Source organism: Dicentrarchus labrax, unplaced genomic scaffold (assembly GCF_905237075.1).
Source record: "Dicentrarchus labrax unplaced genomic scaffold, dlabrax2021, whole genome shotgun sequence".
Classification (NCBI taxonomy): domain Eukaryota; kingdom Metazoa; phylum Chordata; class Actinopteri; family Moronidae; genus Dicentrarchus; species Dicentrarchus labrax.
In genome coordinates, this window is record NW_026136719.1 from 10174893 (window position 1) to 10202506 (window position 27614).

The 27614-nt window shown below is 40.5% G+C and overlaps 1 protein-coding gene across 1 annotated transcript; it reads right to left on the reverse strand.

Moving 5' to 3' along the window:
* smad3a (SMAD family member 3a) lies at window positions 1–27614 on the reverse strand. Its single transcript, XM_051379651.1, has 8 exons — window positions 26888–27614; window positions 9365–9558; window positions 8863–8997; window positions 7679–7804; window positions 6590–6802; window positions 6276–6413; window positions 5334–5478; window positions 1–3316 (listed from the first exon to the last, which is right to left on the reverse strand). The coding sequence occupies exons 1-8, from the start codon at window positions 27088–27090 to the stop codon at window positions 3193–3195; spliced, it is 1278 nt and encodes a 425-aa protein (XP_051235611.1). The 5' UTR covers window positions 27091–27614; the 3' UTR covers window positions 1–3192.

The window sequence follows — 27614 nt, forward strand, 5'->3', positions numbered from 1 at the left end:
TGAAGATGCTACTGCATTGACTGCTTTTTAATGAATATTTTTTTTAAAGAGTGAACCGAATAGAATGAAACATCATTTAGCTTTGGTCCTGCCACCGTCTCACACAACAATTGATGTTCTCATGCGCCCAAACTATTTGTCACCACAGTGAAGTGGTTTCTGAAGTGGTTAGCAGGTTGTTCAGCCCTCTTTACCTTAAGGGCATCAGAACAAAGCCTGCATTCACATTCAAAGCCCTGTCGTGTATCTGTGACAGCACAAACAGTAATGGTTTGCATTAGCTTGTAACGTAGCAATAAGTGAAAAAACAAGAGTGTCTGCTTTGGGCCTGTAATTACTGTTTCTGTCTGCTTCTGAGGACAACGCCAAATTATCCACCACAGATGAGGAAATCCCCAAACTCCAGTAGAAAAGATTTTAAAACCTGAAACGTTTCCAGGGAGACCTCTAATAACAGACTTTAAGTACATTTTGTGCTACCAAAAACGCATGAAGCTATTAAAAAACTTACCCCGGTAATTCTGATTTCTAATGTTGAATTATTCCATATTTGCATTATGCTCAACAAAGCAAATCTGACTAAATATAAGAATAACCTTTACAGTTACTGAAACACAGATGTGGTTTCAACATTTAAGGTGCTTCAGTTTCCTTCTTACATGGCATCTCAGCCCCAGTATCACCACAAGATATATATTTTATTCATAGACCAACAATAATAAACAAAAATATAAAGCATCACATCAACTTTTTATAGGCAGAGAAAAATAAAAGGTATAATTTTATACAAGACATCTAAAAAGACCAATTGAGAACAATATAACATGAATCACAACTAATAACGATTACAGTTAACAATTTAAACTAGGGGGAAAAGCACAAGCATTATAACTTGAAGAGTGTATAAAATGACAAATTTGCTTGCAAAATACTCCATACCGGGTAATTACATTGACATGGGGTTAAAGAGCCCATTAGGATCAGGGCTTCTGCGTTCAAGGACACTAGAAGCTCTGCAAAGAGCTGCCTTGTCTCAGATTTGTAGATGCTACTGTTTCTGAAACAATCCCACTCTGTAGTTTAAAGATTTAAAAGTCACCATTATTTAACAGAGATTAAAATCTACCAGCTTTAAGAGTAAAATTTTATGGCTATGTGGTTCTCTTGAGTCCCTAAAATGTTAAATAGTAGCACCACTGGGCTGACATTAACATCAAAAGCTGGATTATTGTAAATAAGTACTGTAAAAAGAATCCAAACGGCGTCCATGTTTACCCACTGTGTCTTTGTCTAGTGTTATAAAACCAGAAGGAAATCGATCCACTTCCACCACAGTGGGTGGTTAAAGGAAACAGGACCGAACCTAAGACTCTGCTTTCCTATTTCAGCAATAGCTTTCTCAACATATTTTTAGCTTCTTTTTTTTTGTTCTCCCGTTTACAAAACCATCAACATTATAAAGGTTAATGGTCAGATTATAACACATGTATGTACTACATGTACATAGACCTAAAACAAATAGGGACATTAGATTTTGAGAAGCTACTGTTATTTACATGCCTCTATCTATCTAAACATTTCCCTTTGTAAAAAGCTGTGCTTTGTACTGAAACTGCCTCCTCGTAACAGATAGAAAAATACAAGGTTAGTATCCCCAGACCTGCTAGCAGTATTTTCTGTCATGTCATGCAAAAACACCTAGAGAAGACAAAGTCGTCACCATATTGTCCTACAAAAATAATTGGTAGCAAAATAGACGTTAAAGTCTCGAGAGTCATGCATCTGTCCTGTTCACTGGTTTCTGTACATAATTCATCTGTTGTTTTACGGTCCTGAGTGTGCAAAAAGTCAATATTACTGATGGCTAAAAATAAGACCAATGTTATGGACTGCTGAGAGAGAAAATTAAAAAAGCAAAGGCATCTTCCTGCTCTCTTTACACAGCCTTCAGCAGAGTACTCATATCACACAAGTATTCCAACTACATTTTGTGTGTTCAGTTTGTAATTTAACTAAAATTTTGCATAATAATACAGTATGTAAGATGTTTTCAAGTTCTGTGTAAATTCCTATTATATACTACCTACTACACAATACAATGATGCAAAAGTGTTTTGCAAATTGGCAAAGCTTCCTGAAATGAATGCAGGATATATTTGATATAACCCTCTGACAACAACTACTACAGCTGTGAACTACAACTGCCATTTAATGTACTTTGCCAACATCGCTTTACTGGAATATTTTACAAAAGTGCATCATCCTCCTCATGACATCTGATGAATGCCACTATCTTTAAGTACTCGTATATGGGTTTAAAGAGTTGTAACTCCTGTCTGTTCGACTGTATCCTGAAGAATCAGACTGCTTTGTAATCTGGGCCTCGGTTCAAATCAATGTATGGTTTACAGTTATCAGAGAGGGAAAAGGTTTTATCTAAAGTTTCACTTATTTCTTGCTTTATCATTTGTTTCTGTCTGAAACTCAAATGTGTAGTTAAACATGTTATTTGTCTTGTCAGAGTGACATAGGCTGCATAAAATTACAGTATGAAAACCTACACAAATATTCCTGCTAGGCTTACAGTATATTCCTTCAGACAGTGTTTACAAATGGTAGTTGAACATTTCCTTTATATCATCACTGGGTCACATTTGTAAATGTCTTCATAAGCTATCAAATGCCCAAATACAGAAACAAAGTCAAGTGAAATGCATTAAACATGATCTTACACGTGCTTTACAAAATTGTTATTAATTCTTAAAAATATGTAATTCATTTTTTTTTTAAAACCACTTTAAAATCTGTACAAAAAATGTAAAAATCATCAAAAACAAGAAACGAAGAAACCTCCTCATATTGCTAAAGCCTTTCTGGCACTTAGATGCCAAAGATTAAAAAATTGCCATCAAAATAATTCTGGACAAAATGTGGAGATCATACTAACATGGTACTGCTTTACTGCACTTGTCCCCTTTCGCCACAAACAACATGTATATAAAAAGTGCTACTGACAGCTGGTGGGGAAGAAGGACTAAGTTACAGATCGAGGATTGGCTGAATGATGGAGGTGGGGGGTGGGGGCTCATCATCTTTCCGTACTTGTGTAGCCGTTCTTGTCTGCATGCAGTCTGTCTGTTTTTAGTCACTGACAGGAGACGTGTACAGGAAGTGGGTGGATGAAGGGTTTCCCTAAGAGACGCTGGAGCAGCGGATGCTGGGGGAGCCCATTTGTGTGAGCACCTTGTCGAGCCACTGCAGGGGGCCGTTCAGGTGCAGCTCGATCCAGCAGGGGGTGCTGGTCACCGTCTGTCGCCTGGGAGGGACACAAGGAGAGCAGAAAACAGATGTCAAGCACACAGAGAAATCTGTTTCAGAGAAGGACTTGTGTGAGTAAACTTACAAAGTCAAGTTTCAACAAATTCAAACTACTCTATTTTCATTTCAGCCCCCATGTAAGGCAGATGCAAGAAAGTGGCCCCAGAAACCCAATTTATCGCTTCTAACACATTTCATTGCCACTTAATACGGAATTTAAGAGCGAGCTGAAGAAAACAACTCTCTCTTTTGGGAGTGAAACCCCTAACATCTGATCTATATCTCATGTCTACAATAATTTTGTTTCATATGAGTCAATCTTATCAATGATTCAGCCACATAGTTATGCATTTAGCTGAATCACAATAAATGTGATGACATGAGTCAAGACAAAATGTTAATTGTGGGTCTCATACTGCAACTAAAAATAGTAAGTTTAATTTCATAAACATGTGTAACCTTTGCTCTATAAACCTTTGAAAAATCCCAGGATTAAAAAGGGATGTTAATGTTTGTCTATTCACACATTTTAAAAAAAGAATAATTGATTTCTTTTGTTCTTGATTCTTAAAAACAAAGAAGTTTAGAAGAGGCAGTACAAAAAACATTCCCAGACATTCAACCTCTTCAGATCCTTTGGCTCTTCCCTGATTACAGCTGTCATAAAAAAACCTTTACTCCCTTCAAAGTAATATAATCTATAAGTCTAAAAAGGAGTTTAGTTACAGCTCTCATGCCTAAGGTTCCTGGTGAAAGACCAACATCAGCTTCAGAAAACACTGCACACCCTGTATTACAAAACGCAGATTGTATGTGCTATAAAAAAGAGCTGTTAGATTTCCAAAAAGACTTTGGTTTCAATCTGCCTCACCCAGTGATAACCCTGTCATTTTTGCCTCTGGGCTTTTTTTCCTGACAAACCACGTTTAACACCAGAGTTGTGGGTTGTTGTTTTTTTTCTTTTTTGCAAGAACTGAAGATTTCATTTGGTTAAAAGTTTTGAGGCAGCTTGCATGAGCTAAGTAAGTAAAATAACTAATACCATCAACTCACAGTCACTGCCAACATCAACAGCAGGCAAAATGTACCCTGTATGTTATCATCCATCTAATTTATGCACTGGCAAGCCAAATGAACAGAGACACTTGCCAGCTGCATGATTTCCCTCTGGTTTATACGGTTTGTTTCATGAGTACTGGAAATAAGCTTCTGTCTGAATAAATTATGTGCGACAATTAGATTGTTTTGCAAGATGTTTTATCAGTTTTACATGTACCTGTATTTTTTTAGTGAATTAAAAAAGGACTGGTAAAAGGGACAAAATAGGAGAAGAAAACAACGACCAACAGTCAGTGTGGGAAAATATGGAGAGAGTGAGGTGTGGGGTGGAGGTAGAGAAGAAGGAGGGCCTGGCTGGTCCAGTAACCTGAATCCTGTTTTTAAGTGTCTCCACATGTCAGCATTCGGTCTGGACAGAACTGGTGAGCAGTCACACAGACCACAAAGGTTTCCCCCTTGAGGAAACCCTCCTGTGCACAGCCAACTTTCAGCCAATCATCTGCTCCCTTTTTATTCCGTCTCCTTCTTTCTTACTATCAGTGAGTCAGACTGTATGGAAAACAGGGAGGGGATGGAAGAGGGAAAGTCTGACATCTTTTTTTTTGACAAAGCACATGTGTTTGTTTTAAAATAATCTGGCGTGCCAACTGTGGCCTGTTTCTATTGATGAGGGCTCGGCGACGTCATATACCGGATTCACCAGAGTGTGAGCAGATGCCTGGGAGCGGGGGTGGATTGTGGGATGTGATTCACATTCTGTTTGTTACTTTTGTCTGTGTTTACATAAGGGTTTGCTAAGGACGTGATATTTGCACAACGGCACTAATAATGCTGCCAACGTGTTGGTTGTGGGTTTTATCATCAGCAGTTTCACACTGTGGCAGTTGGGGTTTACCGTTTAGGAAGCAGGTGAGTGATTATCATTAACTCAAAGCTAATCTGTGACTGCAGCATACCTGTACTCGGCTCCCCAGCCCTTGACGAAGCTCATGCGGATGGTACACATCCTGGTAAGCTGGTACACAGCCTCAAAACCCTGGTTGACTGACTGGGCCAGCAGGGCAGCAAACTCCTGGTTGTTGAAGATCTTCAGGTTACATCCTGGAGGAAACAACCAAGATACAACCAACGTCAGGTAACAATAAATGGACACAATGAACTTAATTTAACCGTATTTAGAGATGTACATATACCGCTTTGGGGAGGTTTAGCTTAAAAGGGAACTCCACTGACTTTAAAAACTTTAAAGTCTTTTTAAAGGTCTTGAGGAGTATGACTGCATATGTTAAAAAAGTTGTATAAAGCCTTTTGTGGTTCCAGAGGGAGTTGACATCTGATAAATTGCCTCAGTTGGGCCTGAAGATTGGGGGGGGTGTTAGAAAGATGTGATTTTACCAGACCTCTGTAGCCCGCTCCTCATCTCTGCTTGAGGCTAGTAGCTCGAGGTGCTTCTAGCATACCACACCCAAATTTCAGACCAGACTGATTTTATTTTCTTTGAGCATACAAACATCTTGCTTCGGCCAGGAAAGGAGAGGAAAAACCTTTATTTTTAACCAGACTAGCCAAAGAGGACATCCCTGGAGTGGTGGTGAAGGTAAAACAGTCACAAAACAGTCATCTGTTCTGAATCATCCATTTTGAAGAATTAAGTCAAGTTAGACTAATCAGAACTTGGCTAACAAGGCTCCTCAATGCCGTCAGTTTTGCCACTGACATTTAAAGTGGTTAAACTGCGGAATTTTGGCAGTATAAAGTCACTGATGTGTGTTTGTCAGCGACATCTACTACTGCAATTATATATTCTTACCCCAAAAACTACACTCAGTTCACAACTTCATACTGGACTTTTTTTTGGTAAACAAGGGAAACGGTGTCTCTGTCGGCTTGACACACACCTGGAGGGATCTTGCAGACTGTGGCAGGATGCCAGCCATAGCGTTGGTTACAGTTGGGACTCTGGACAAAGATGGCACTGTCGCTGAGACACTCAGCAAACACTTCTCCTCCGATGTAATACAGCCGCACACCACGGCCTTGAAGAAAACAGAGACAACAAACTCCTTAGATAAAACTCACACTACAATGAAGACAAGAGAGATAATTACAAATAGATTAAAGTAATGTCTTATTTGGAATTTATATAAAAAAAGGAGTCAAGTGATTATAAGTTAATTAATTATGTGCAGAGCAGATCTAAATGGAGTCCTACCAATATGTCTGCGTGTTAACTCCACAGCTGCGTTCCGGTTGACGTTGGACAACAGCCCCAGGCAGAAACGCTCTGAGTTGGAGGGGTCTGTGAAGCCGTCCACCGTAAGCGAGGGCTGCGAGGCGTGGAAGGTCTCGCCTACTCGCTGGTTCAACTCGTAGTAGGAAATAGAGCACCAGAAGGCTGGCTCGCAGTATGTCACTGGCTGAAGGTCTGACAGAGAGAAATGGAGAAAGATATAGTTTGCTTTCATCAAGACTGGAGAATGGGGTGCAACACTATGGCTGGCTGAGTGGAATAGACTGAAATGTTTAGATCAATAAGAAGAAGAATGGTTGATATAATACAGGAGGAAAGAAACAAATGGGTAACAGGAGACGGGAGTCAAGGTTAAAAGGAAAAAAGGATGTAAATCATATCAATAATGGCCAGAAAATGGAAATGATGAGCAACGGAAGCAAAGAAGGGGCGAAATGTGGGGAGAAAAGGGGCTGAAGAGGGGGAAGAAAAACACTACCAAAAGAAAACATTAGGCTGAGCTTGCGTCACAAAATGTCAATCCCATACACTGTTTCCCAGAAGCTTTTACCAGACAAAATGTGGAAACTCAACCCTCACTGGTGGGACGCTGGAGCCAAAACGGTCAAATTACAGGCTTATCCATGATAATTTTCAGTAACTTCAACTGGTTCTGGTAATTTGCTCTTTTTCCCCTCAACATGGCCACACTGTCCTTGGCTTTGAAGTCCAGAACAGAGCTGGACGGCATTGCCAAATGAAACTGGTGTGATTTTGTTATTTCACCAGTAGCCTCCTGGCCAAGCCCCCTGGCGTTTTTCCATCCTGATAGAATAAACATAGGATGCTGTCATTGATGTTAGCGTGGGCTGAATGGTGACTTGGCCCGATTCAACAGCTCACATGGTGCAGGGAAGACAAAGGCTTCTTTCATCACCTGGTTTCCTCTTACAAAAATGGAGTTACATCAAAGAAAGAATTCCCACTGGGGAGATGCACTATTGAAACATTTGTCTGTAAGTGAAGGCAGGCAGACAGAAAAGTACACAAACACACATACATAGTGCTTACCTAAGTTGCTGTGTGTGGGTGAAACAGGGTTAGGTGACAGGTTTGGGGAACTTGTGTCCATGCTGTGAGTCATCTGGTGATCACTGGTCTCTCCATCCTCACTGAGGTAGCCTGGTGGCGGCGTTTCTGAGACACAAAGAAACACATGCGGCATAAAGACACGCACACATTCAACAAATCATCACATTTGTGGTCTAACATGGATCTGGTGGAAATCACTGCTTTAAACATATAGTAGCTGATTTAGACGCAACACAGGATGACAAGAGGGAGAAGAACAAACGCTGGCAATCTACAGTTCATAAAATGAAATCAAATACGGCAAATTTTCACTTCAGTTTTCTTACCGATGCACCAGCTTCTTCACTGTGTCTGTTTCTTTTATTGACTTGCTATTTTTACTACTCTGATATTGAATCAAATTCTCCTATAAGCCTAAGGTTCAGAACCCAAGCCGAATAAATGAAAAATAACTGTGGGGAGAATCAAAACCAACTGAATAACTTTAAGCTTTTGGGTGTTTTTTGATTATTTATAAGTTTTCCAACTTTGTACACAGACATGGTAATAAAGATTGTATTGAAAACTGTAAAATATACTTGAGGGAGAACCCTCAAACTCCCCCATCTCATATGTGCAACTAAGTTTTCGACAAACCTAGGTACAATGCTGAAATTTGAAACTACTTGATGTGTGAGAATACAGCTGATGTTGCAGGCTCAACGGTGCGCACAACAGCACCGCTGCTGAAAACAATTCTAGGGTAAACACTGTCCTCGGCAAACATATATCACTGTGTCAGTTTGAAAGGGGAACGACCACCAATTCATATAGGCCAATCATTTTTTAACACTGCACAGCAACAATGCAGTTATCTTCAGTGTAATTTAACAATCACAGTGTGTAAGATGTAGGAGCAGAGGTTGTCAGTGCTCAACAGAAGAGCAGGTTTGACTAACTAAGCAACGCAAAATCAAGGATCCCAACCGTCTGATCAACTACTGCTCCAGAAGAACAAATTTTCTCTTAGCAAAGAACGTTGAGTTTTTAAATTGACAGAACAGAATGAATGCCTGTGTATAATGTTAACATCTTCACACTGGGATACTGTGAATAATCTGACTTGGTACAAAAGATTCTCATAAAACTCTTATTGTGAGTCACATTAGGAAGCATGCTGGTACCTGGTATGTAGTTGCTCTGGGGCTCAATGCCGGCAGGAAAGTTGGTGTTTTCAGGGATTGAATGGCTGTAGTCATCCAGAGGTGGGAACTCACTGGGTATTTCTGTGTGTCTGGGCACCAGCACTGGTGGAAGTACTGTATGATGGACGTAGAGACAGACACACACACAACAAGTAGTTCCTTAGTACGTAGTGCTACTGGCTGGTTTCATGTCTTGATAAAATAAACAAATAAATGTGTAATGCCGCACAATTTAATAACAAAACAATAAAATTTTGCAATATAACAATAAAACAGGACACAGTTATGCGCAATAAATCACAGAAAGAATATTGAATAAGCCCTCTAGATAAAAACAAGTCTATAAAAATGTGCTTTGGAAAAAAGGGCAGATCGTTCCACAGAAACGGGCCCTGACAGTAAAGGAAGTTCTAGGAAAAAGTTGTTGTTTTCAAGACTCTTAGAACTGAAGACGAGATAAACAAAATCCGAGCGGTCATACCTGGCGTCTCTACTCTCTGGTAGTGGTACGGATTGACGCACACTTCATCCTTCTTTGTGTGGAAGGCGTACTCGCACAGCTCCACCGCCCGCAGCTCATGGTGGGACTGCAGGTCGGGCCAGCGCCATAGACGGCAGTAGATGACGTGCGGCAGACCTTTTCTGTGGGAAACCTGCAGGCGGCCATCCAGAGACCTGAAGACAGGAAGAGAGGAAGAAGCAGAGCGGTTTGTTAATATGCTGCAGCCTTTTGATTGAAATATTGATTTGAGTTTTCAGGCATTTTCAGTCCAGAACAAACTAAATGTTTTCTTGTTTGCTATTCTGATAATTTCTATCAGACTATTTACTTCATATTTCCTTTATAGTATTTAATTTTATGACAACATTACTGGTTTGGATATGAGACTTGCACTGGTTACTGTCTGACCTGCCTCTCTACCCCCTTCGTGAACATTGTATCTAATCTTTTATATATAAAAAAAATACTGTATATATTGGATATATTGGATATACTTGATATGGCAATCGTCTAAATTTAGCACCTCTTTTTGAATGGTTGTTACAGCTGTGGCTTTAGTAGCAACATGTGTTGTTTAACACTGCAAACTGATACTTGACAAAGGTCTGTGAATGCACCATACACAATACAACACTACGTGTGGTGTTTAGTATTGTTGTTAAGTCTGGAGTTGACTACCTCCTACTGATGAGGGTCCCAGCTGTGTGTGCACTGGTTATGAGGTGATGTCTAATAATAAACAACCTGTGATGAGATTACAATATGCATAACAGGAATTTCATTGTGTTGTATAACATCTGCACTCATCCGTCATACAATACTGTTGGCAGGATGATGATTTAGGCTGCCAGTTAGTAATGAGCGGTAGTTTGACGCTGCAGATTGTCATAATGAAGATGTAGCCTTTAATCTCTAAGCACAATGACCCATGAAAGAGAAAAAAAACACACTTATCATCTTATGCAAGAGGCTATGACCACATATGTCCCTTCTATCTCTGCCTCACCCACTCACTCTCACACACAAATACAGAGCAAGGGTCAAAGGCATAAGCTAAAGCCCTTTAGAAGGACAAATGTCTGTCCCCAAATAAAAACAAGGCCATGAACTACTGAGAGCTCAGCAGTGCCTCATCTGGGTCAACCATTGTACATTCAGCGTTTTAATTTTTCATGGCAAAGGCTTTCATTCACTGCCTCTGTACTTCAAAAAGGGGCTAGGGAGTGTGTGCATGTTGGAGGGAGGGGGAGGATGTCTTGAATTTGTAAATGGTGTCTGAGTGCTTCATGTGCACACGAGCAGACAGTTGAAGAAGCTTCCTGTGACTGAGAGCTACTTTACTCACGTCCACCTTATTCACACCTAAAATCTGCACTCAAAACTGTCCTGCACAGCACAAACATTATATGATAAGGTTTTCCATATGGTCAAAGTGAGGTGAAACAGTGACAGGTTGAAGTAGGGGTCCCATTATGGGCATCTAATGATTGAAAAGCAGAAATTAAGTTGTTAACGCTTTTTTTTCACAGTTTGTAAAAAAGAAAAACTGCCATTTCTTGGGACTTTACACCTCAGTGCCGCAGTACCATTAGAGAACTGAAAGTTGTTAGCAGAGCTTTCCTCAACCATAAAATGCTATTATGGTCAATCAATAACACATAAAACAGCAGGTTTTTACTTCATACATGTCACAATAACAACATAATGTTAGTATTTTTTTAGAGTGAGCCGTAGCAACATCATGCATATTATCGCTGCTGACATGTCAAAAAGGAAGTGAGCAACATAGGCCTAATGATATTGTAATAGGCCTAATAATAAATCTATTATATGATGGCTAAGACAAGAATGTAATGTGGGTTAGGGATGCCTCATGATAACACAGACATCTGATCAAAGAACACCCAGACGTCAGTCTTTTGATCTCAGTGTTGACAGATTGTGTTGAGATTTGGCTGCTCCCTCAAGCACAAATAAACTGGGTGTCCCTGTTTCGTAGGTTGCCATGCCGCGAAGAAGAAATACCTTACAATAAATACAAAACCTTTGTAAAGTTGATAATGTTCATGTTGTCAGCTTGTAGTGATGTTAAGCGTTATGTTAAATTACTTTTTGTCTGCATTTGTGAGGGTCTAATTGTGACCCCTGTTCCTCTTTTCTATTGCGGTTTTCCTGTGTTTGGAGTTACTGTCATGATTTATTGAAGCTGCTTCCGTTCACCACATTGCATACTTTTTCAATGTGACTAATGCTGCAGCAACACAGGTCAAAAGTCACTTAAAACATGTTGGACCTCTGCTAAAACTAACCAGTATTGTTTTACAAGAGCTGGATAAACTAAAAGAAACAAAGACAGTTAACAGCTCTGAAGCAACTTTGTAACAGTTACAAGGGCAGCTACAAAGGGGAATCATGGGAAATTGTCCAAAATCCATGATGACACGTGGGAAACACATGCAAAGTGCTGTTCAAGAGGAACAGTGATCACATGTAGATCACTAAGTGAAGGAAACAGGATATTTACTTAATAGCAGTGCAAATTGAGCAATCAGAAATAACCATAAAGTTTGAATAATAACTTTCTGACAGTATTCACTAAACAGTGCATTATAATCCTTAAAGAGGTAGTATTTAATGCAGGGTTGTTGTGAGCTTTAGGAGCAGAAACAAAATAACTTCACTGTAAAACGGTCAGACAGGGCTGATCTGATGTCAGTGGTATGTGTGTTAGGTCCCTGGTGCTGAGTGGGTGTTTGGTGGAGCTAGACTCTGCGTGGGCTGGCACAGACATGCACAAACTACAGTGGCATTACTGGCCATTTGGTGTCCTTTAGTACTTAGAGTCCTTCTCTTTGTAAAGCCCCTTCCAGTCAGTGTTTTTGAAGAAAACGGTTACAGTAAAAGGTACAGTATGAGTCACACTAATTGGATGAACTACACGTTTAACACCACAAAATATCTACACTCCAGAGACAAAGAATATGACTTTATATAACAGTACTAACGACCAACATCACCAATCCTCAGGCAGACTGTAATGCTGGGAACACAAAATGTGAGGTAATACCTAGTTATATCCCCCATTTGGCCATTAATGGAAATAACAATCAAGTAAATTTCATTTAGCTCACAGATGCAGTAAAGTAACAGTTTCATACACCAGCCCAAAAAAGGAAAAACTACCCTAAAACTTTGGGAATACGGGAAATGGAAGAAACGTGAGGAGAGATTGATGTCAGTTTTAACTCTGCACTGCTCAGTGAAACACAATACGGACAATCAGTTATATTATCTAGTGTGGAAGTTTAGGATTAAAATCCAACCTCCTGAGACTGAAGTGAGACCAAGTGTCAATCAGTGGAATAGTGTGAAACTGACAGCAGTAATGTGTATTCACACGTGTGGATGTTAGCAATGCAATGCAAACAGAACAGGGAACCACTTGTAAAAACATTGCTCCATAGCGCTACTTGTGGTTAGAAACTTCAATGGTACCTTTAAATTAAATGCTATACTTAGGCCATACCAGTTTACGCTGTTATATGGTAGTTTTATTCAGTTCTGTTTACATACAGAAAAACACTAAACAGCAACAGTCAAAATATGAAATAGACAGGTTCCGACACACACTATATCCTGAATTACTCACTTTATTGAAGAGATTTATAACGGCATGTTGAATAAGACTTTAATGAGAAACACCTCCCTGACCGAACCACTCCTGCACATCATCAAGCCTCAGCTTGTTGTTTAGAGGAAGAGTCAGTAGCACTGTCTAAACAGTCAACCTCAGATCCTGCAAAACACTTTAAAATGATTTGGAGCTCAGAGTGCTTCAGCTATGTAGCCGGGGAGCCAGAAAGGGGGGAGAACTATGACCCCAAATTCCCTGCTGGGCTCCTCTGCGTGTGTGTGTGTGTGTGTGTGTGTGTGTGTGTGTGTGTGTGTGTGTGTGTGTGTGTGGCTCCAGACTGAAGATTTGAAGGACATGGGTGGGACCTCAAGGCTTCCAAGAATTCAGGCCAACCTTCAGCTCCTCCCTGCAGCACCAGAAACTGGTCAACACAGATCACCACAGAAGGATTTTGTTTACAAACAAAGTCAAAAATTAGATGGATAACGATGACAAAGAAATGATTTGTTTTGCCAAACCTTTTTGAAGTACTAATTGTAAAACAGTTTTTTTCTGTTTGCCCCAAATTTGGCTTTCAACAATGCAGACAGTACTACCTAAAAATCTGTGGCTGAAGAAGGCCGAAAACTGTGAACACACAGTTGTTAAGCGACACATTCTTTTCTTGAATAATTGATTTTATTAATTTTGTCTGTGACATATCAGAAAACTACGGAGCCCCTAAAGGGACATGGGGGAAAAAAAAAATGAAACGTTTCTAGTGCGCACTAGATACTATCTTGTGCACACTAGATCCCTATCTAGTCCGCACTAGATACGGATCCCGTGTTGTGGCGAATCAACAGAAACGTTTAATTTTTTTAAATTTCCCCATGTCCCTTTAGGGGCTCCGTAGAAAACTGTCCATTCTATGTGATACAGTGATATAAACCAAAGAAAAGGAACAAAATGTCAAATTGAAGAAGCTGGAGCTTGAAAACAAACTCAACTGATTTATCAATAGTCAAAATTGTTGTTTAATTTTCTGTTGGTATATCTGCTGAATTACATCTCACAAACTTTTAAATAAATGTGATATGATTTTAATTTGCACAGTTCGACTGTGTAATACATCACAATGATTGGAAAATTCAATAAAATTCCCAATGAAATTACTTAATGTCTATTACTAGGGGCCGTTTGCCATTTTTGCTTAAAAAATAACTTTAAATAATTGACAATTATCTTTCTGTCGACAGGCTAATGGTTTAATTGACTAATATTTTAAGCGCTAGTTACTACAGACATTGTTTTCATTTTAAAGCAGAGGTGATAAAGATGACAAGAAAACTACAGCAAAATTGATTCCCTTGATACCCTTTCTGATTGAGAACAAGATCCACAGCGTTGATGTTTCTCTGTCAAGAGACAGAGTGAAATTGATGTCCAAAAATAAAAGGAACAAATTGGTATAGATTTTTTGCCACAGGGGAAATTGTGTCAACATCATTGTGTTCCACGACCCGAAGCTGAGGCTGAACCTGACCTTTACGCCCAACCAGCTCTGTTTGTGTGTGAATGATAGAGAGTGCGATAGTAGTAGATTTGTGCGCGCACACACACACACACACACACACACACAGGTATGAGTGAGGGTGAGATTAAAATAACTATGCTTCCGAGGAATTCTCACATTTAGTAATCGTAAGTGTTAAGAGGGTGTTTGAATGGAAAAAAGGGAGGATACAGATGTGAGTTATTGTAAAGAGGAGTAGAAACACAAGTTTTAGGTGTGTGTGTGTGTGTGTGTGTGTGTGTGTGTGTGTGTGTGTGTGTGTGTGTGTGTGTGTTTGTGTTTGGCTGACTCATAAAACAGACTCAGACAGAGCAGATTGAGCTTCACTGAGCTGGGGGAGGAGGGGGGCAAAACAAACACTCTGAGGCATGCCCAGTTACGCTCAGAGACACAAACATATACACTGTGTGTGAGTTCAGGCTGGCGATGGTCCTAGCAGTGCTGAACAAACACACACGCACACACTCTCTCACTGTGGGCTCAGACCTTTGACATGGACTTTTTACAACTCTCTGCCAAGCCCCAAACTCAAATGAAAGCTTAAGCTCACTACAAAGATGCCAGCAAACACTGAGAGAAGCTAAACGTCTTTTAGAGTTGTCTTTCAGTGTTGGTCATCAGGCTGTAATATATATATTTCATTTAAGTAGCTAAACTCTCAAGATTAATTCAACATTTTTAATGATTTTAGACATTTTAAGTGCCTGCAAGTGCATGTAAACATTAGGGCCTCCAGTCACAATCTGTCCAATGAGAGCACCGAGGGGGGGAGGACAAAGTGGGTGAATGATGAAGAAAGGAGGGTGCTGCTGGACAATAGGGCTGGCAGACTGTCTCAACAGATCAGGGCAGCTCAGAGTGTCTGTGACTGGGCCCCTAAAGACCCCCCTTCCCTCTCCTCCGTCTGTCCCACTATCCCGATCGCCCCGCCTCCATCCCAATACTGAGTAAGGGGGTGAGGGTGGGAGTGTGGGGGTGTAGGGCTGAAATGGCCCTTTATGCCTTTCATTAAAGTCTGTGGCCAGTCTGTCGAGCCATGACCAACAGGGCTGCAGTCCAATGACATTCAGCAGTGGACTGCTGTCTTCCAATAACAACATGTGAAGAGACAAATCGTTCACTAATTCTGGGACTGAAATACAGTTTTGATTTTGAAACCTGACACATGGTCACTTCACTGATCTATGAAGTTCAATGTGTTTCAGGAGTTACTATGCAATTAAGTGCTATTGTTTAACACGGTTGTGAATTTGAATTGCTTCATCTGCTTCCACTGCTGTTATCCCCTTTTCAAACAAGACACCTGCGTCACACATTCATTAAATGCATTTTCAACCCATGTTGGGCCTGTTCTTGTATCAGTGTTGTCACAGGTTAATCCCTTGTTGTGCCACCATTCAAAGAATCTGCAACTGTGGAATTACACAGAATTACTTACATCACATTGTTTAAAAAATAAAAATAGTTACAGTTTCAGTTCTCTCTGGAGCCAAATGGTCTCTTTCTCCTGCTCTCCCACTTCAGACCATGAAGCCAGACGTGCACCGACCCCTCACTTCTGTCACTGATGTGGGTTTAACGCATGTTACTTTGTTGATCTCAATCACCATGCGTTCAACCCAAAGATAGCCATGCATTAAAACAATGCGAGGAGCTGCATCGGTGCAGGCGTGTTGTTGTCAGATACCAGATATTGTGGACCAGCAGCAATCAACAGAAGAAAAACAAAAATGCTCAAAGTGCACATATCTCGCCTTGTGAATACATTCCAGCAGCAGTGCAACTCACACAGGGGAACATACTCCACACACACACCTCCCACACTCTCTGGAAAAGCCATTAGACTTCTCTTTTTCTTACAAAGGGGGGGCTGCAGTGAAGGAAGAGAACCAAGAATAGAGTGTGAGAGAAAAGCAAATCTGAATGTGGCCCACAGGTGATATCATAGGGCTGGAGTGTGCTGGGACCAGTGAAGGAGGGCCTAATGTGAAATAAGAAACCAGCACACAGGCGACCGGCAAGGCTAGACGACAAATAACATAGTCTGGGATACGACAGAGGACTGGGATCCATTAGTTTTACTGCTAATAGTCAATGAGCTGAGCAGCCTGTCTCTCTTTTTCTGAATCAAAATGATGAATAACAAAACATATTCCAGATGCAAGTCATCAATAAATTTTTCTCCAGTCCATCGTCAAGTATTTTTTCCTACAGTAGGGCAGAGTGTAGAGAGGTCGTCCAGTCCAGGGAAATTAATGTTCACTTTTTTTAAACACATAGCCCACATGTACCATCCTCCACCTGGATCTGATTTAATCGTGAGTTAATTATCGTGAGAAAATTAGATAAACAGCTGATATTAATTTGGCTTATTCAAATCTAGTAAGTTTTTCCCACCCTTACTGCTCTCTATGGACAAGCATAAAAGTTTCTCTTTATGAGTTATTGAGTTAAGCTTGTTTTAATTTAATAAAAGAAGCAAAAGTTCTCAAATGTTAAATGCTGTCTAAGCAGCCATACGAGAACTAAAATTTCCATGCAATGGAAAGATTTAGATTTAAGGAAGGAAGCAAGATTGCTAACCTATTGACAAACTGATACCCAGCTCTACATTAGACAGGTCAGCAGTCTATTACTTGGTTAAGCCATATAGACAAACACATTCACCCTCACATTCACACCTTATGGAAAATCTATCATGTTTCTGGACTGTGGGAGGAAACCTGAGCAGTCCAGGCGAAAGAACACTTAGTTAAATATCACTAGTAATTCACAACCTAGAATGTGGCATGTTGGGAAAAACATTACGACGGTGAAATACTACATCAATCATGACAAAACTCAGATGAGGTTGCTGAGGTCAAAATGTTGATTGAGGTCTACAGTCTGCTGTGTTGCTATGCTGGGAGTCCTTGACAGTCAAGTGTCTGGGGAGCTCTTAGCTAGACTTGAGTTTCTGGTTCTTTAACATTGGCTTAAGTGGTGCTCTCATCTTATGTTGAATAACTGACGATGAATGTTTCTAATAAAATAAATGATCAACAGGTGATTTTTGTCAACCAGATTCTTGTCTATGCCCTTTTTAGCCTTGAATCACTGAGTTATGTACCCTCTCAGCCATCTATTGAGCTGTTTCTGTATTTTAAGACTTCCAATTGTCTCCCCCTCTCCCTTTAAACCTCTGCTCCTTTATGTCAAGTTGCTTTCCCACCCATATCCAGCTGTAGTCCAGCAGCGGTAGCAGCAGCGGTGGTGGTAGTGGCCAGTAGAGCACAAAGGCAGGCTTGTTGTCTGGTGAACATGTCTGTGTGCATATGACTGTGTATGTGTGTGTGTTTCTGTGTCGTGCACGTGCACTCCCCCGCAGATAGTGAGAAGGCCAGGGCCAAGTTGAGGCAGAGCTGTCTCTCTAACCCCCTCCAACCCTAATGCAAGCCGAAAACCAAACAGCAGCCCACGCCCTCCTCAAGGCCCCGGCAGGCAGAGAGAGCATTCCTCTGAGCTGACTAACCACACACACACACACACACACAGAGAGAGAGAGAAATGCATGATGTATGATGACATAAAATCCATTTGATATTAGTTTACTAATCCCTTTAGTGAACCAGCCTGAATGAGGCAGTCACATTTTTTAAAGTATATAATGACAATATGGCTCACATATAGAAGATCAAATGATTTCAATTAAAACCTTTTAAATAATTGTCCATTATTGTTTATTATTTCATTTTGACAGGTTTTTAAATAAATCATAGCTGTTATTCGTTTAAACATTAGAAATATCAGCAATAAAAATGTCATAACATCATAATATTATTATATCGTCACTATCTGATCCCTCTTAAAAACAGTAAACAGTTAAAATCAATTATGATCCAGCAGTAGCAGCAAGGTGAAGCCACTAAACTAAGACTCATTCATTATCTTAAGGTCAAACCTCTTTGGTTACAAGGTAAACATCATATCGCAGGTAGTCTTCAAACACAGACAGACACGCACAGTCTATGTAACTGTCTTGACTTACAGCAGTATCCCTTTTCTATGAAGCAAATCAAACATTGACAAGAATCCTGAACCCAACTCTTTACCATCATTATAGCAGCCAACCACACACAGACAGACAACACACATAAACTCTCTCTGACCTGTCTTGCACCGCTTCCTTGTCGAACAATGCTGTCTCGGATGACTCAGGTGAGATACTTGACATGAAAGCAACCTAAGTGAGTGAGAAACTGTGTGTATGTGTGCTTGTGTAAAAAGGGGACGGTAAACCTTAGGCCGCACTGAAGCATTAATTAAGATGAAGGTGAGAGCAAACAGCAAGGAAAGAATGAGTAACAATCAGAACAAAAAACTATATTGATCTTAAGGTGTCAGTCAGTTCAAGTATTTTTATTATCTATGTTCCCGACTTTATAAACCTGTCTTCACTGTGCACTTTAATTGATATTGCCAAAGGTATTCAATCATTTCTAGTAAGATGTTAAAAAAGAGAGGCAGTATATCTTGTTTCTAAATAATATAGAGCTGCAATATTGACCTATTGACAATAAATAATAAGCAACCTTCTGATAAAATTATTTTTTATTAAGTTTTCAAGAACAAATGCCAAATGCTTGCTGCATTCAGCTACTCAAATGTGAGAATTTGCTTGTTCTTGTCTTAACTCTATAGAAAATTGAAAATTTTTACTTTTCTTGACAAACTAAGACATTTGACGAGATCACCATGGACTGGACACAAATGTCTGATGATTTATAGACCACACAACTAATCAATTGAGAAAATATTTGATAGATGAAAATAATAGTTTGAGTTTGAGAATTGACTGCAGTCAACAGTTATGTTACAGGCTATGAGTCGATGAAAACGACATGTTTGGTACATCATGAACATAAGTGATTTGTGTTTACCATCAGATTTTAATACCAAGCTTTGCTTCAACTAAAAATCCACTGTAATCCAAAATTACCCAAACCTGGATTTTACCTTGGCAGGTGTTGCTTCAAGTTAAATCTGTGTGTGTACAATCATCACCCTCCATCTTAGGTTTTGCTTTCCACCCTGCATGTCTATGTCTTACACTTGTGGTGTCATTCTACCGTCTTTGACCACACTGAGAAAATGTAAGCCAGCATCAAATGGGCTGACTAACAACTGATTCAAGAGACGATATAATAACTAGGAAGCACAAACAAGCATTAACACACATACATACACAATTCAGACAAACTACACACTGATAAAAAACCGGATGTACAGACTTCTGCTGCAGCACTACTAACCTAAATTACAGGATGTGTAGAACAGATATGCATACTCCTACAGTATATTTACAGTACGTACAGTGCGGCATTCAAATTTTGCATAAAGCAGCTATACAGAATATCTTCTTGACACAGTAGCTGCAGTGTGTGTGTCTTTAATGTAGTACGTCATCCAGACACATGCAGACACACTGCCTTTGATGCTTGACTGCTGTCTAGCTGGAAAACAAACCAGTTCTATCTCAGCTATTAGGAGGTTTTTTTTTGCATGCAAACCACACTAACCACAGTCTCCCTCTGATAAGCTTGAGAATCCAACACACTGCCTCTTGCCAAATATTCTGTCTCTTTCTCTTCCTTCATCTAAACCCTTGGCTTTCTGGTTTGCCTTTCTCTTTCACATTATGATCCCCTCAAATTGCAATCCCTTTTCTTACCTCTGTTGCTATCACTCTTTTTATTCAGTCTTCTTCAGTCAATCACTTATGCGTCATCCTCCCTCATTAAAACACGCTCTCCCACTATGATGACAAGCTCTCCCCTCCAGCACTAGACATAACACTGGGAATCCCCAACTCCTCTTCATTCTTCAGTAGTCCCCCGTTATCTATTGCACACTTTCTCTCATTCTAGTGCTGTATCTCTCTCAAAGCCCTTAATACAACAGCATTAATCTGGCTGATAAAAACGTGTTAATGTATCAACCCTGTAGGGACGGGAAGAGCTGATACTCGAGTTTCCGTGGACCGTAGAATTGTCTATAACTTGCACAAAATCGACGCAGCTTTCCTTTGGTGTGAAGTGAATCACCTAATGACCACAGGTTCCTATAAGGCTTCCACAAGGCAAAAGCCACTCAGGTGTTTCAGTCATAAATGAGGATGTTCTGGATTACTTAAAACCTCCTTTGCACCAAACCAAAACTACTGCACAGTGCTCAACTTAAAAATCTTCTAAGAACTGGTTTGCTTTTCCGTAGACTAGAGAGTCACCATAGAGCAACGTCTTTACGTCACTGTATACGTCTCCTACATTAGCTATTGTTACCAAGCTAGCTGTTGGTCAACTAACATTACCCAAGCAAGCACAGCTACTAATTTTTCATATAATTGTTACTAACCTCGAACGTAACATTAAAGTTATGAACAGTGTTACGAAGGGAAACACTGACATAACTGACGAACATCTATGTGCTGATAAACAGCTGATAAAAACATTGGTGGCTGGCCACAAGGTGCAGTCCCTGTCTCCGAACCAGCCCTAAAACTGCTTTGTCGAAAAGGGGTAAAAGACACCTCTACATGTTAATTTGCTAACTACATGATTTAAAGAAATCCTCTAAACATTGCCAGATTTTCTGCAACGTCCGCCATGAATCTCAACAAACAGTGTGCAGCGATATGTATGGAAACACAGTTGTGTGTGGACTGTGAATGGCAGCATTTGTACGTGAAAAGGCTACTAGTCTCTCTGTTCAACAGCTTCCTACCTTCCTTTTTATCTCCTTCATTCGCATTCTCATTTTATCACATCTTTTATTTCTGTGCCTGGGACTCCTTCACTCCCTCCTTCCTGCCCTGACATGCAGCAGTGTGAATCAGACTGTAGTCTTGCTGCCAGGAGGGATGTGTGTGGACAAGACTAAAGCACTCCCCTGAACTGGCCCAAACTCAGAGAAAGTAATGGTAGGTAGGAGTAAGGAATCTACTCCCCCAGGCTCTGTTAAAAGACACAACATACTTAAACACGCAACGCAAACCATGGATAATTTTTTTTAATATACCACTGGTGTTCCCCAACTAAATTCTACATTATTATACTGCTCTTTAAGCACATCTGTACCCCCTATCAACTCTTGGACCACTGTTATACATAGAACCTGTAACATTAACGGGTTAATTTTCTGTTAAGGACTGTTTGGCTCCCATGCACAGTCCTCTGGTAAAATCCTCGTGTTAAAAGGGTTTTATACAGCAGTCTGCTTTAGTCTGTGCTAACTACAATAAGCACAATGCTTGGTGAAGGTCAGTGTTAATACTGCTATTTCTTATTACATCAGAAAGTGAAAAATCTACAGTTTTTCAGTAAAGACACATTTTTGCATATCTGCAATAAGAGTGTCAGAGATCCCCCACATATTAACTAAAATTTGATGGCCTGCATTGTTAAATTAAAGTAGCAGCCAAGTTGTGCTGTGATAACTGTGCCCAACTTATGTTGAACTTATGAACATATGCTCAGTCTCCCCCTTAGATAAACAGTTAAGTTTGCTAGTCAATGTAAAGAGATAAGAGATTCAAAAATTAAAAAAAAAAACAGTATGTATTGTATGTTGAGGAAGTGACCAATTTAGAAACTTGCAGTATGCCATAGTTGCTCCATCAGTAACGGCAAATGTAACGTACATAACAGCAGTGAGCCACATAAATATATCTTGCAGTAGGAAGTTGGTCAATGCTTGACTCAACAGTCAACAGCTCCTCTAAATTAAACAGCAAAGTATGCTTGTTGTCCTCCAGGATGTCACATTAGAGTTTTCTGATCTGATACCTTTATCAGCGGGATGACATTTAATGTTAGTGCCCTTCAGATCAGTTCTGATCAGACACCCCTATGGTCATGGTTTGGGCATGTTTAGCAATGAAAATGACTTTGTTAGGGTTGAGGAAAGGTCATGGTTTAGGTTAAAACAACTCATTGGTTAATGTTAGGGAAACATTGTGGTTTGGGTTAAAATAACTACTTCCTTAAGGTTGGGTGACTTTTCACGTCTTTGGTTAAGGTTAGGGAACAATCATGGCTAAAGCTAAAAGAAACTGTGTCTGTTCTGTCAGTGGAAAACAGAAACTGAATAGCAGCCTCCTGTCAAAAGTCTGATATTCTGTTGACCCATCCAACCAACCTGGCCTCCTCCCTTTACCCCTGACTTTGTGGCTATTTCCTACTTTGCTCCAGAGACAGACAAGAGTCACAAGAGGGCTTTGTCACTTCAACATAAGAGTATTTAGTTAAAGTATAACCAACTGAGATATTTACAGATCCACAGGTATAACACAATCAGACTTGGCTCTGTTTATAAATGCACTTAGAGTTGTCTTAAAGAAGGACAGTCATTTCTTAGTCATCCTTTCACATTTGAGCAGCGCACGCAACCACACTTCACATCCACCCCTCAACCAACGGAAACTGGTAGAGTTTCATGGCTTGACGCACGTTACACACCAATGTTTGTGACTGAACCAAGTTTACAGCTCACAATAAGAGAGGATTTTAAAAGGAGAAACAGGGAGAAAAAGAGGGAGGGAGGGGCGGTCAATACCACAATGCCACAATTGCTCGTTGTTGAGTGACTAAGGCTTGAACTTGGACTGGGGCCTGAGCATTCACTTATTTCTCCTCAATAAAGTAAAAACAAAACCACAGTGACCAAAAAGGCAAGTAGATCCAACTGATATAAATCTGATATACTGTAAGAGCCCTCTGTTCCTGACTTCAAATGGGAAAGCATGTCTAAGTGTGACTGATTTTTTTTCTCAGTAAGGGAGCTTTATCTCCAGTGTAAACATATGGGGACATACACACACACACCGCCCACGTTAACCACCCGCACACTGCCAACACCCAAAAATAACTCTGTCTCGACCAAACTCACCCAGTTGTGATACCGTGGCTTCTAACCAGAGACTATCATGGTATTTTAAATATCGTCTAGCAGGTCACAGCCCTTTAAAATAAGACAGCTAGCTTTCTTGAAGGTCCTAAGCATCTCATTTTTACCCCCTGATAAACTGAATAGTTAGAAGTTAGAGTTGAGAGACAAATCCAGGAAGGATTGGCTTTGGATACGATCTATAAATATTAAATGTTTGCAGCATCTGGTATTCCACCCTAAAAGATATATGTGAATCAGCTGTGATGAATAGTGTTTTCGCCCTTTTTGAATACCAATAATCCAACCTTAAATTACCCCAACAGATACATGATCTGCTGTTTCACCAGCGGATGCAACTACTGACTCGATCAATGCACGGTGGCTGCTTCCTTCAGCACTCAGCATCACAGAGACCCGTCATCAAGAGGGGTGGCAATGAGCCTCATCAGGGAGTTCATGTGTCAGAGAGATAGGAGCTGACCTCCCTGTGGACAGGCCTGAACATGCAGGCAGCTGCTGTCAGCGAGCCAGAACGTAGGGGAATTAATAGAAACAGCAGCTCTCCAGGGACACTGTTAGCCCACACTGACAGCCAGCTCTGATCTGGGGTCATCTTAATGCACTCTGCCTCTTCCCCTCTGCATTAGTGGTGGGAAATATGAAACCTGGATCATGGCAAACATTATTCAACTTTCCGGGTAGGCTTAACTCTGAATGCTGGCCCAGGCCTGTGCAAGCCGTGATATGCACACTTGTGGTGATCAAGAATGTGGGAGTGCCCTTACGCTGGGTTCAATTTTCATCTGACACACAGTATGCTATTAAATCTAAATTGCCCACACATGCAAGTGAGATTTTGAGGACACAAGCAAATGTTTGGGGGCCTTTATTTCTTACGTATGACTTGCAAAAATAGAAGAATACACTTTGCTCCCAGTTTATCGCACCTGACTGAAACTAATACAGTCTAATATGACAACCCCGCAATAAATCCTACTACCATAAATGTTATAGATGTTCAGTTTTTGTAGTAACTGTGATAAAGAGGTACTAATTCAACTTTTATTGTCAGTTTGGCGACTGTATTGCATTGTGGGGCTGTTGAATTCTTGTACACAAGAGGTCTTTCTACTATTTACACTTCCGTCATAAAGGCTCTGCAATTAATGATTGTTTTGATTAATGATTAATCTGCTATTTTGTCAGACAATGGTTAAAAATCCCTTTTATAATTTTATGTCGAAAACCACATGTTTATTTTATTATAATATATGACAAAGAAAAGCATCAAAACCTCACAAAGCTGGAAGTGTTTGGTATTTTTTGCTTGAAAACAATTAACAAAATAATTTATAGTCATTTATATGTCGATCAACTAATACATTAATTGAATAATCGTTGCAGTTGTACTCTCACTGGCTGTGGTTACACGCACACTTCTGATTTAAATCCTTCTGATCAAAGATTTTAAGTCAGCTGTGTGGGTTTTCTTTTGGGTTGTAATCTAATGCGGCCTGGTGTATCCGAACATCTGTGTGACATGTGTAAAAAAATTATGATTTTGTCCGTGCTTTTATTAAACATAAAGTTGGCCGGGTCCGATCACGCTTGTTGTTTGGGATTTAGCCTTCCAGAGTTTTACAGCGGTATTTAATTAGTTCCATCCATCTTTGCTCATTTTTTCTTGGACTTTTCCAGCAATGTGTCTGTTGTTTGTCTCAAAAATCTCTCTGCAGGGAAGGAAGTGAAGAAATGTTACGTCCACACATATTCACTGCACGACGGAGGACATGTGCAGAAAGAACGCAGCGATAAAGTATTTTTACAATTTTTCTTTTGATTGGCTTATAAAAATTTTTTTAAACTATGCCTCTGCAACTAATTGATATTTCATTCATAGGTACTGACACTGTACATGGACACAGTTTAGATAGGTGTACTAAAAGCAACTGAATGTATGTAACAAATGCTGCCCTGTTATATCAAGAAATTCAATTTTCAAAATAGATAATAACAAATAGACAAAACCTTAAAAGGACCTGTGTGTAGGATTTAGGGCCATCTGGCAGTGTCGTTGCTGATTGCAACTCCCTTGCGTCACCGTTCTCTTCCAAGTGGGAAGAAGAAACTACGGTGGCTGCTGTCTAGTGCCAGTGTTTGGTGTGTCCCTTCTGGACTACTGTAGAAACAGTTCAACATGGCGGATTCCCTGGAAGGCGACCCGCGGCGTCTGTAAATAAAGATGTCTATATGCCAGTGATTATACACTAGTGGCTGACCGATATGGGTTTTACAGCAGGATGCATTAAGAGTTATAACCCAGGGCTCGAAACCAACTTTTACGCCATCTTCCCAAAACTCAAAGTGGGAGCATTAACATCGTTCCACAGCGACCACACTGATACCTGCAGATGTGTCTGAAGGCATTTTTTGTTTATCGACCTTGTGAGCACAGACAATGGCCCAATTACTCGGTCTATCACTATTATAATGACAACATAGTTATCCATATTATATTCCATTTCTGCCTTTAAATTCCACATTACCCCCCTACTAATATGACATTTCTAGGACACAGACTTTTGAAGGGCATGGTCTGTGTTTACAAACAGCACCTCACAAGCTCTCACCTGTCAGCCTTTAATCAATGGAGCAAAGTGACTGATTATAATGCAACTGAACCAAAACCCTTAAAACTAGAGCAGTAACTTGACGCCGCATGCCCAGTGTTGATTATTTGTTGTAAATAACGTGTGGATAGACAAACGGCTGTGCAGAGGCACTGAAAGGAGAGACACAGCTTCCACAGACTCGCCTACGCACTCACACTAACCCACAGGGCTAGAAAGCGTCCCAGATTAAGGCCAAGTTATATAACTTGGAATCCATTTGTGCTTTTGCATTGCATGTGCGCTGCTGGGCTCGCCAATGCACACACCACCCCCACCTCCCTTCCACTATTCAACAATATAACACCACTCGAGTGAAATAACATTTGACTACAAGAAACTGCTAAATAAAAGTCACTTGAAGGTAAAGTGTCCATATGATGGCACTGCAGCCAGCTTGTGTGTGCGATGATTACGCTTGCTTCTTCCCTTTATGTAAGCTGCGTAAGCATCACCTCAGTCACCGTGTTACTGTATAATAAACGCAAAGGAAAAGAGTGTGAAACATTGACGCGAGACAGGAAGTGGAAATGTCAACTTCACAGTCAAGTAAGGATGCGATACGTGTGTGTGTGTGTGTGTGTGTGTGTGTGTGTGTGTAGGTGAGCATGCCACAGTTAGAGCAACACTTGGATACATTTGTGTTGTTTTGTAACAAGTATGTAACTAATTAAACGTCCTGTAACGCTGCTGGTATTGAACGTGAACCCCTTCCGTACCTCGGTATAGTGATGCATTTTGTGTTGATATTCTGGGTGGTGATGGCTTTCTCCAGTTCGTCCAGTTGTCCCGTCTTCTTCAGCTTCTTCACCAGACTTTTCACCGCCTTTTCACACCATTTCTCCTCCTGGCCGTTCTGCTCGCCCTTCTTCCAGCCCAGAAGTCTTTTGACAATGGGGGGAGTGAAAGGCAAAATTGACATCTTGAGTTCAGTCTAAGTCCTTCCAGTGTCGAGAAAAGTCCCGTTCGGGGTTTTGGACAAAACACGGGAACCAAAAGTGCTCCTCGAAACGGGGTCCGAAACAGCTCAGACGAGCGCGTTATTTGGCTAAAATACGAAACTGTTGTTGTTTATTAAACGCCGCACAGATGCATCCCGGAGTTAAACCCTCCAGTTTTAGCGCACTCAATCGGTCTGGCTAGAGCTCAGCGGTGAACTGTGCACCGGTAGTCTGTTGCGCGTCAGATTTAGTGCTCCTCCGCCAGGAAATCTAGTTCCGTCTGCACTCCTTCAAGCCGCAGCAGTTTCTAAACACAGCCAACGCGCGTCGCACCCAAACTACGTCTTTAAACTAGACAAAGCTTCAAACGCCGAAGTGAAACTCATTCGTTAGCGTTTTTCTCCGGTTGCTTTAACCTTCGATCAGTAAAGTTTTGTTAAGTTCAGAGTCATCCGCGGTGCTGGGTCTGCCGGGCTGAAGTCTGCTAGAAGTCTGCATCAAATGC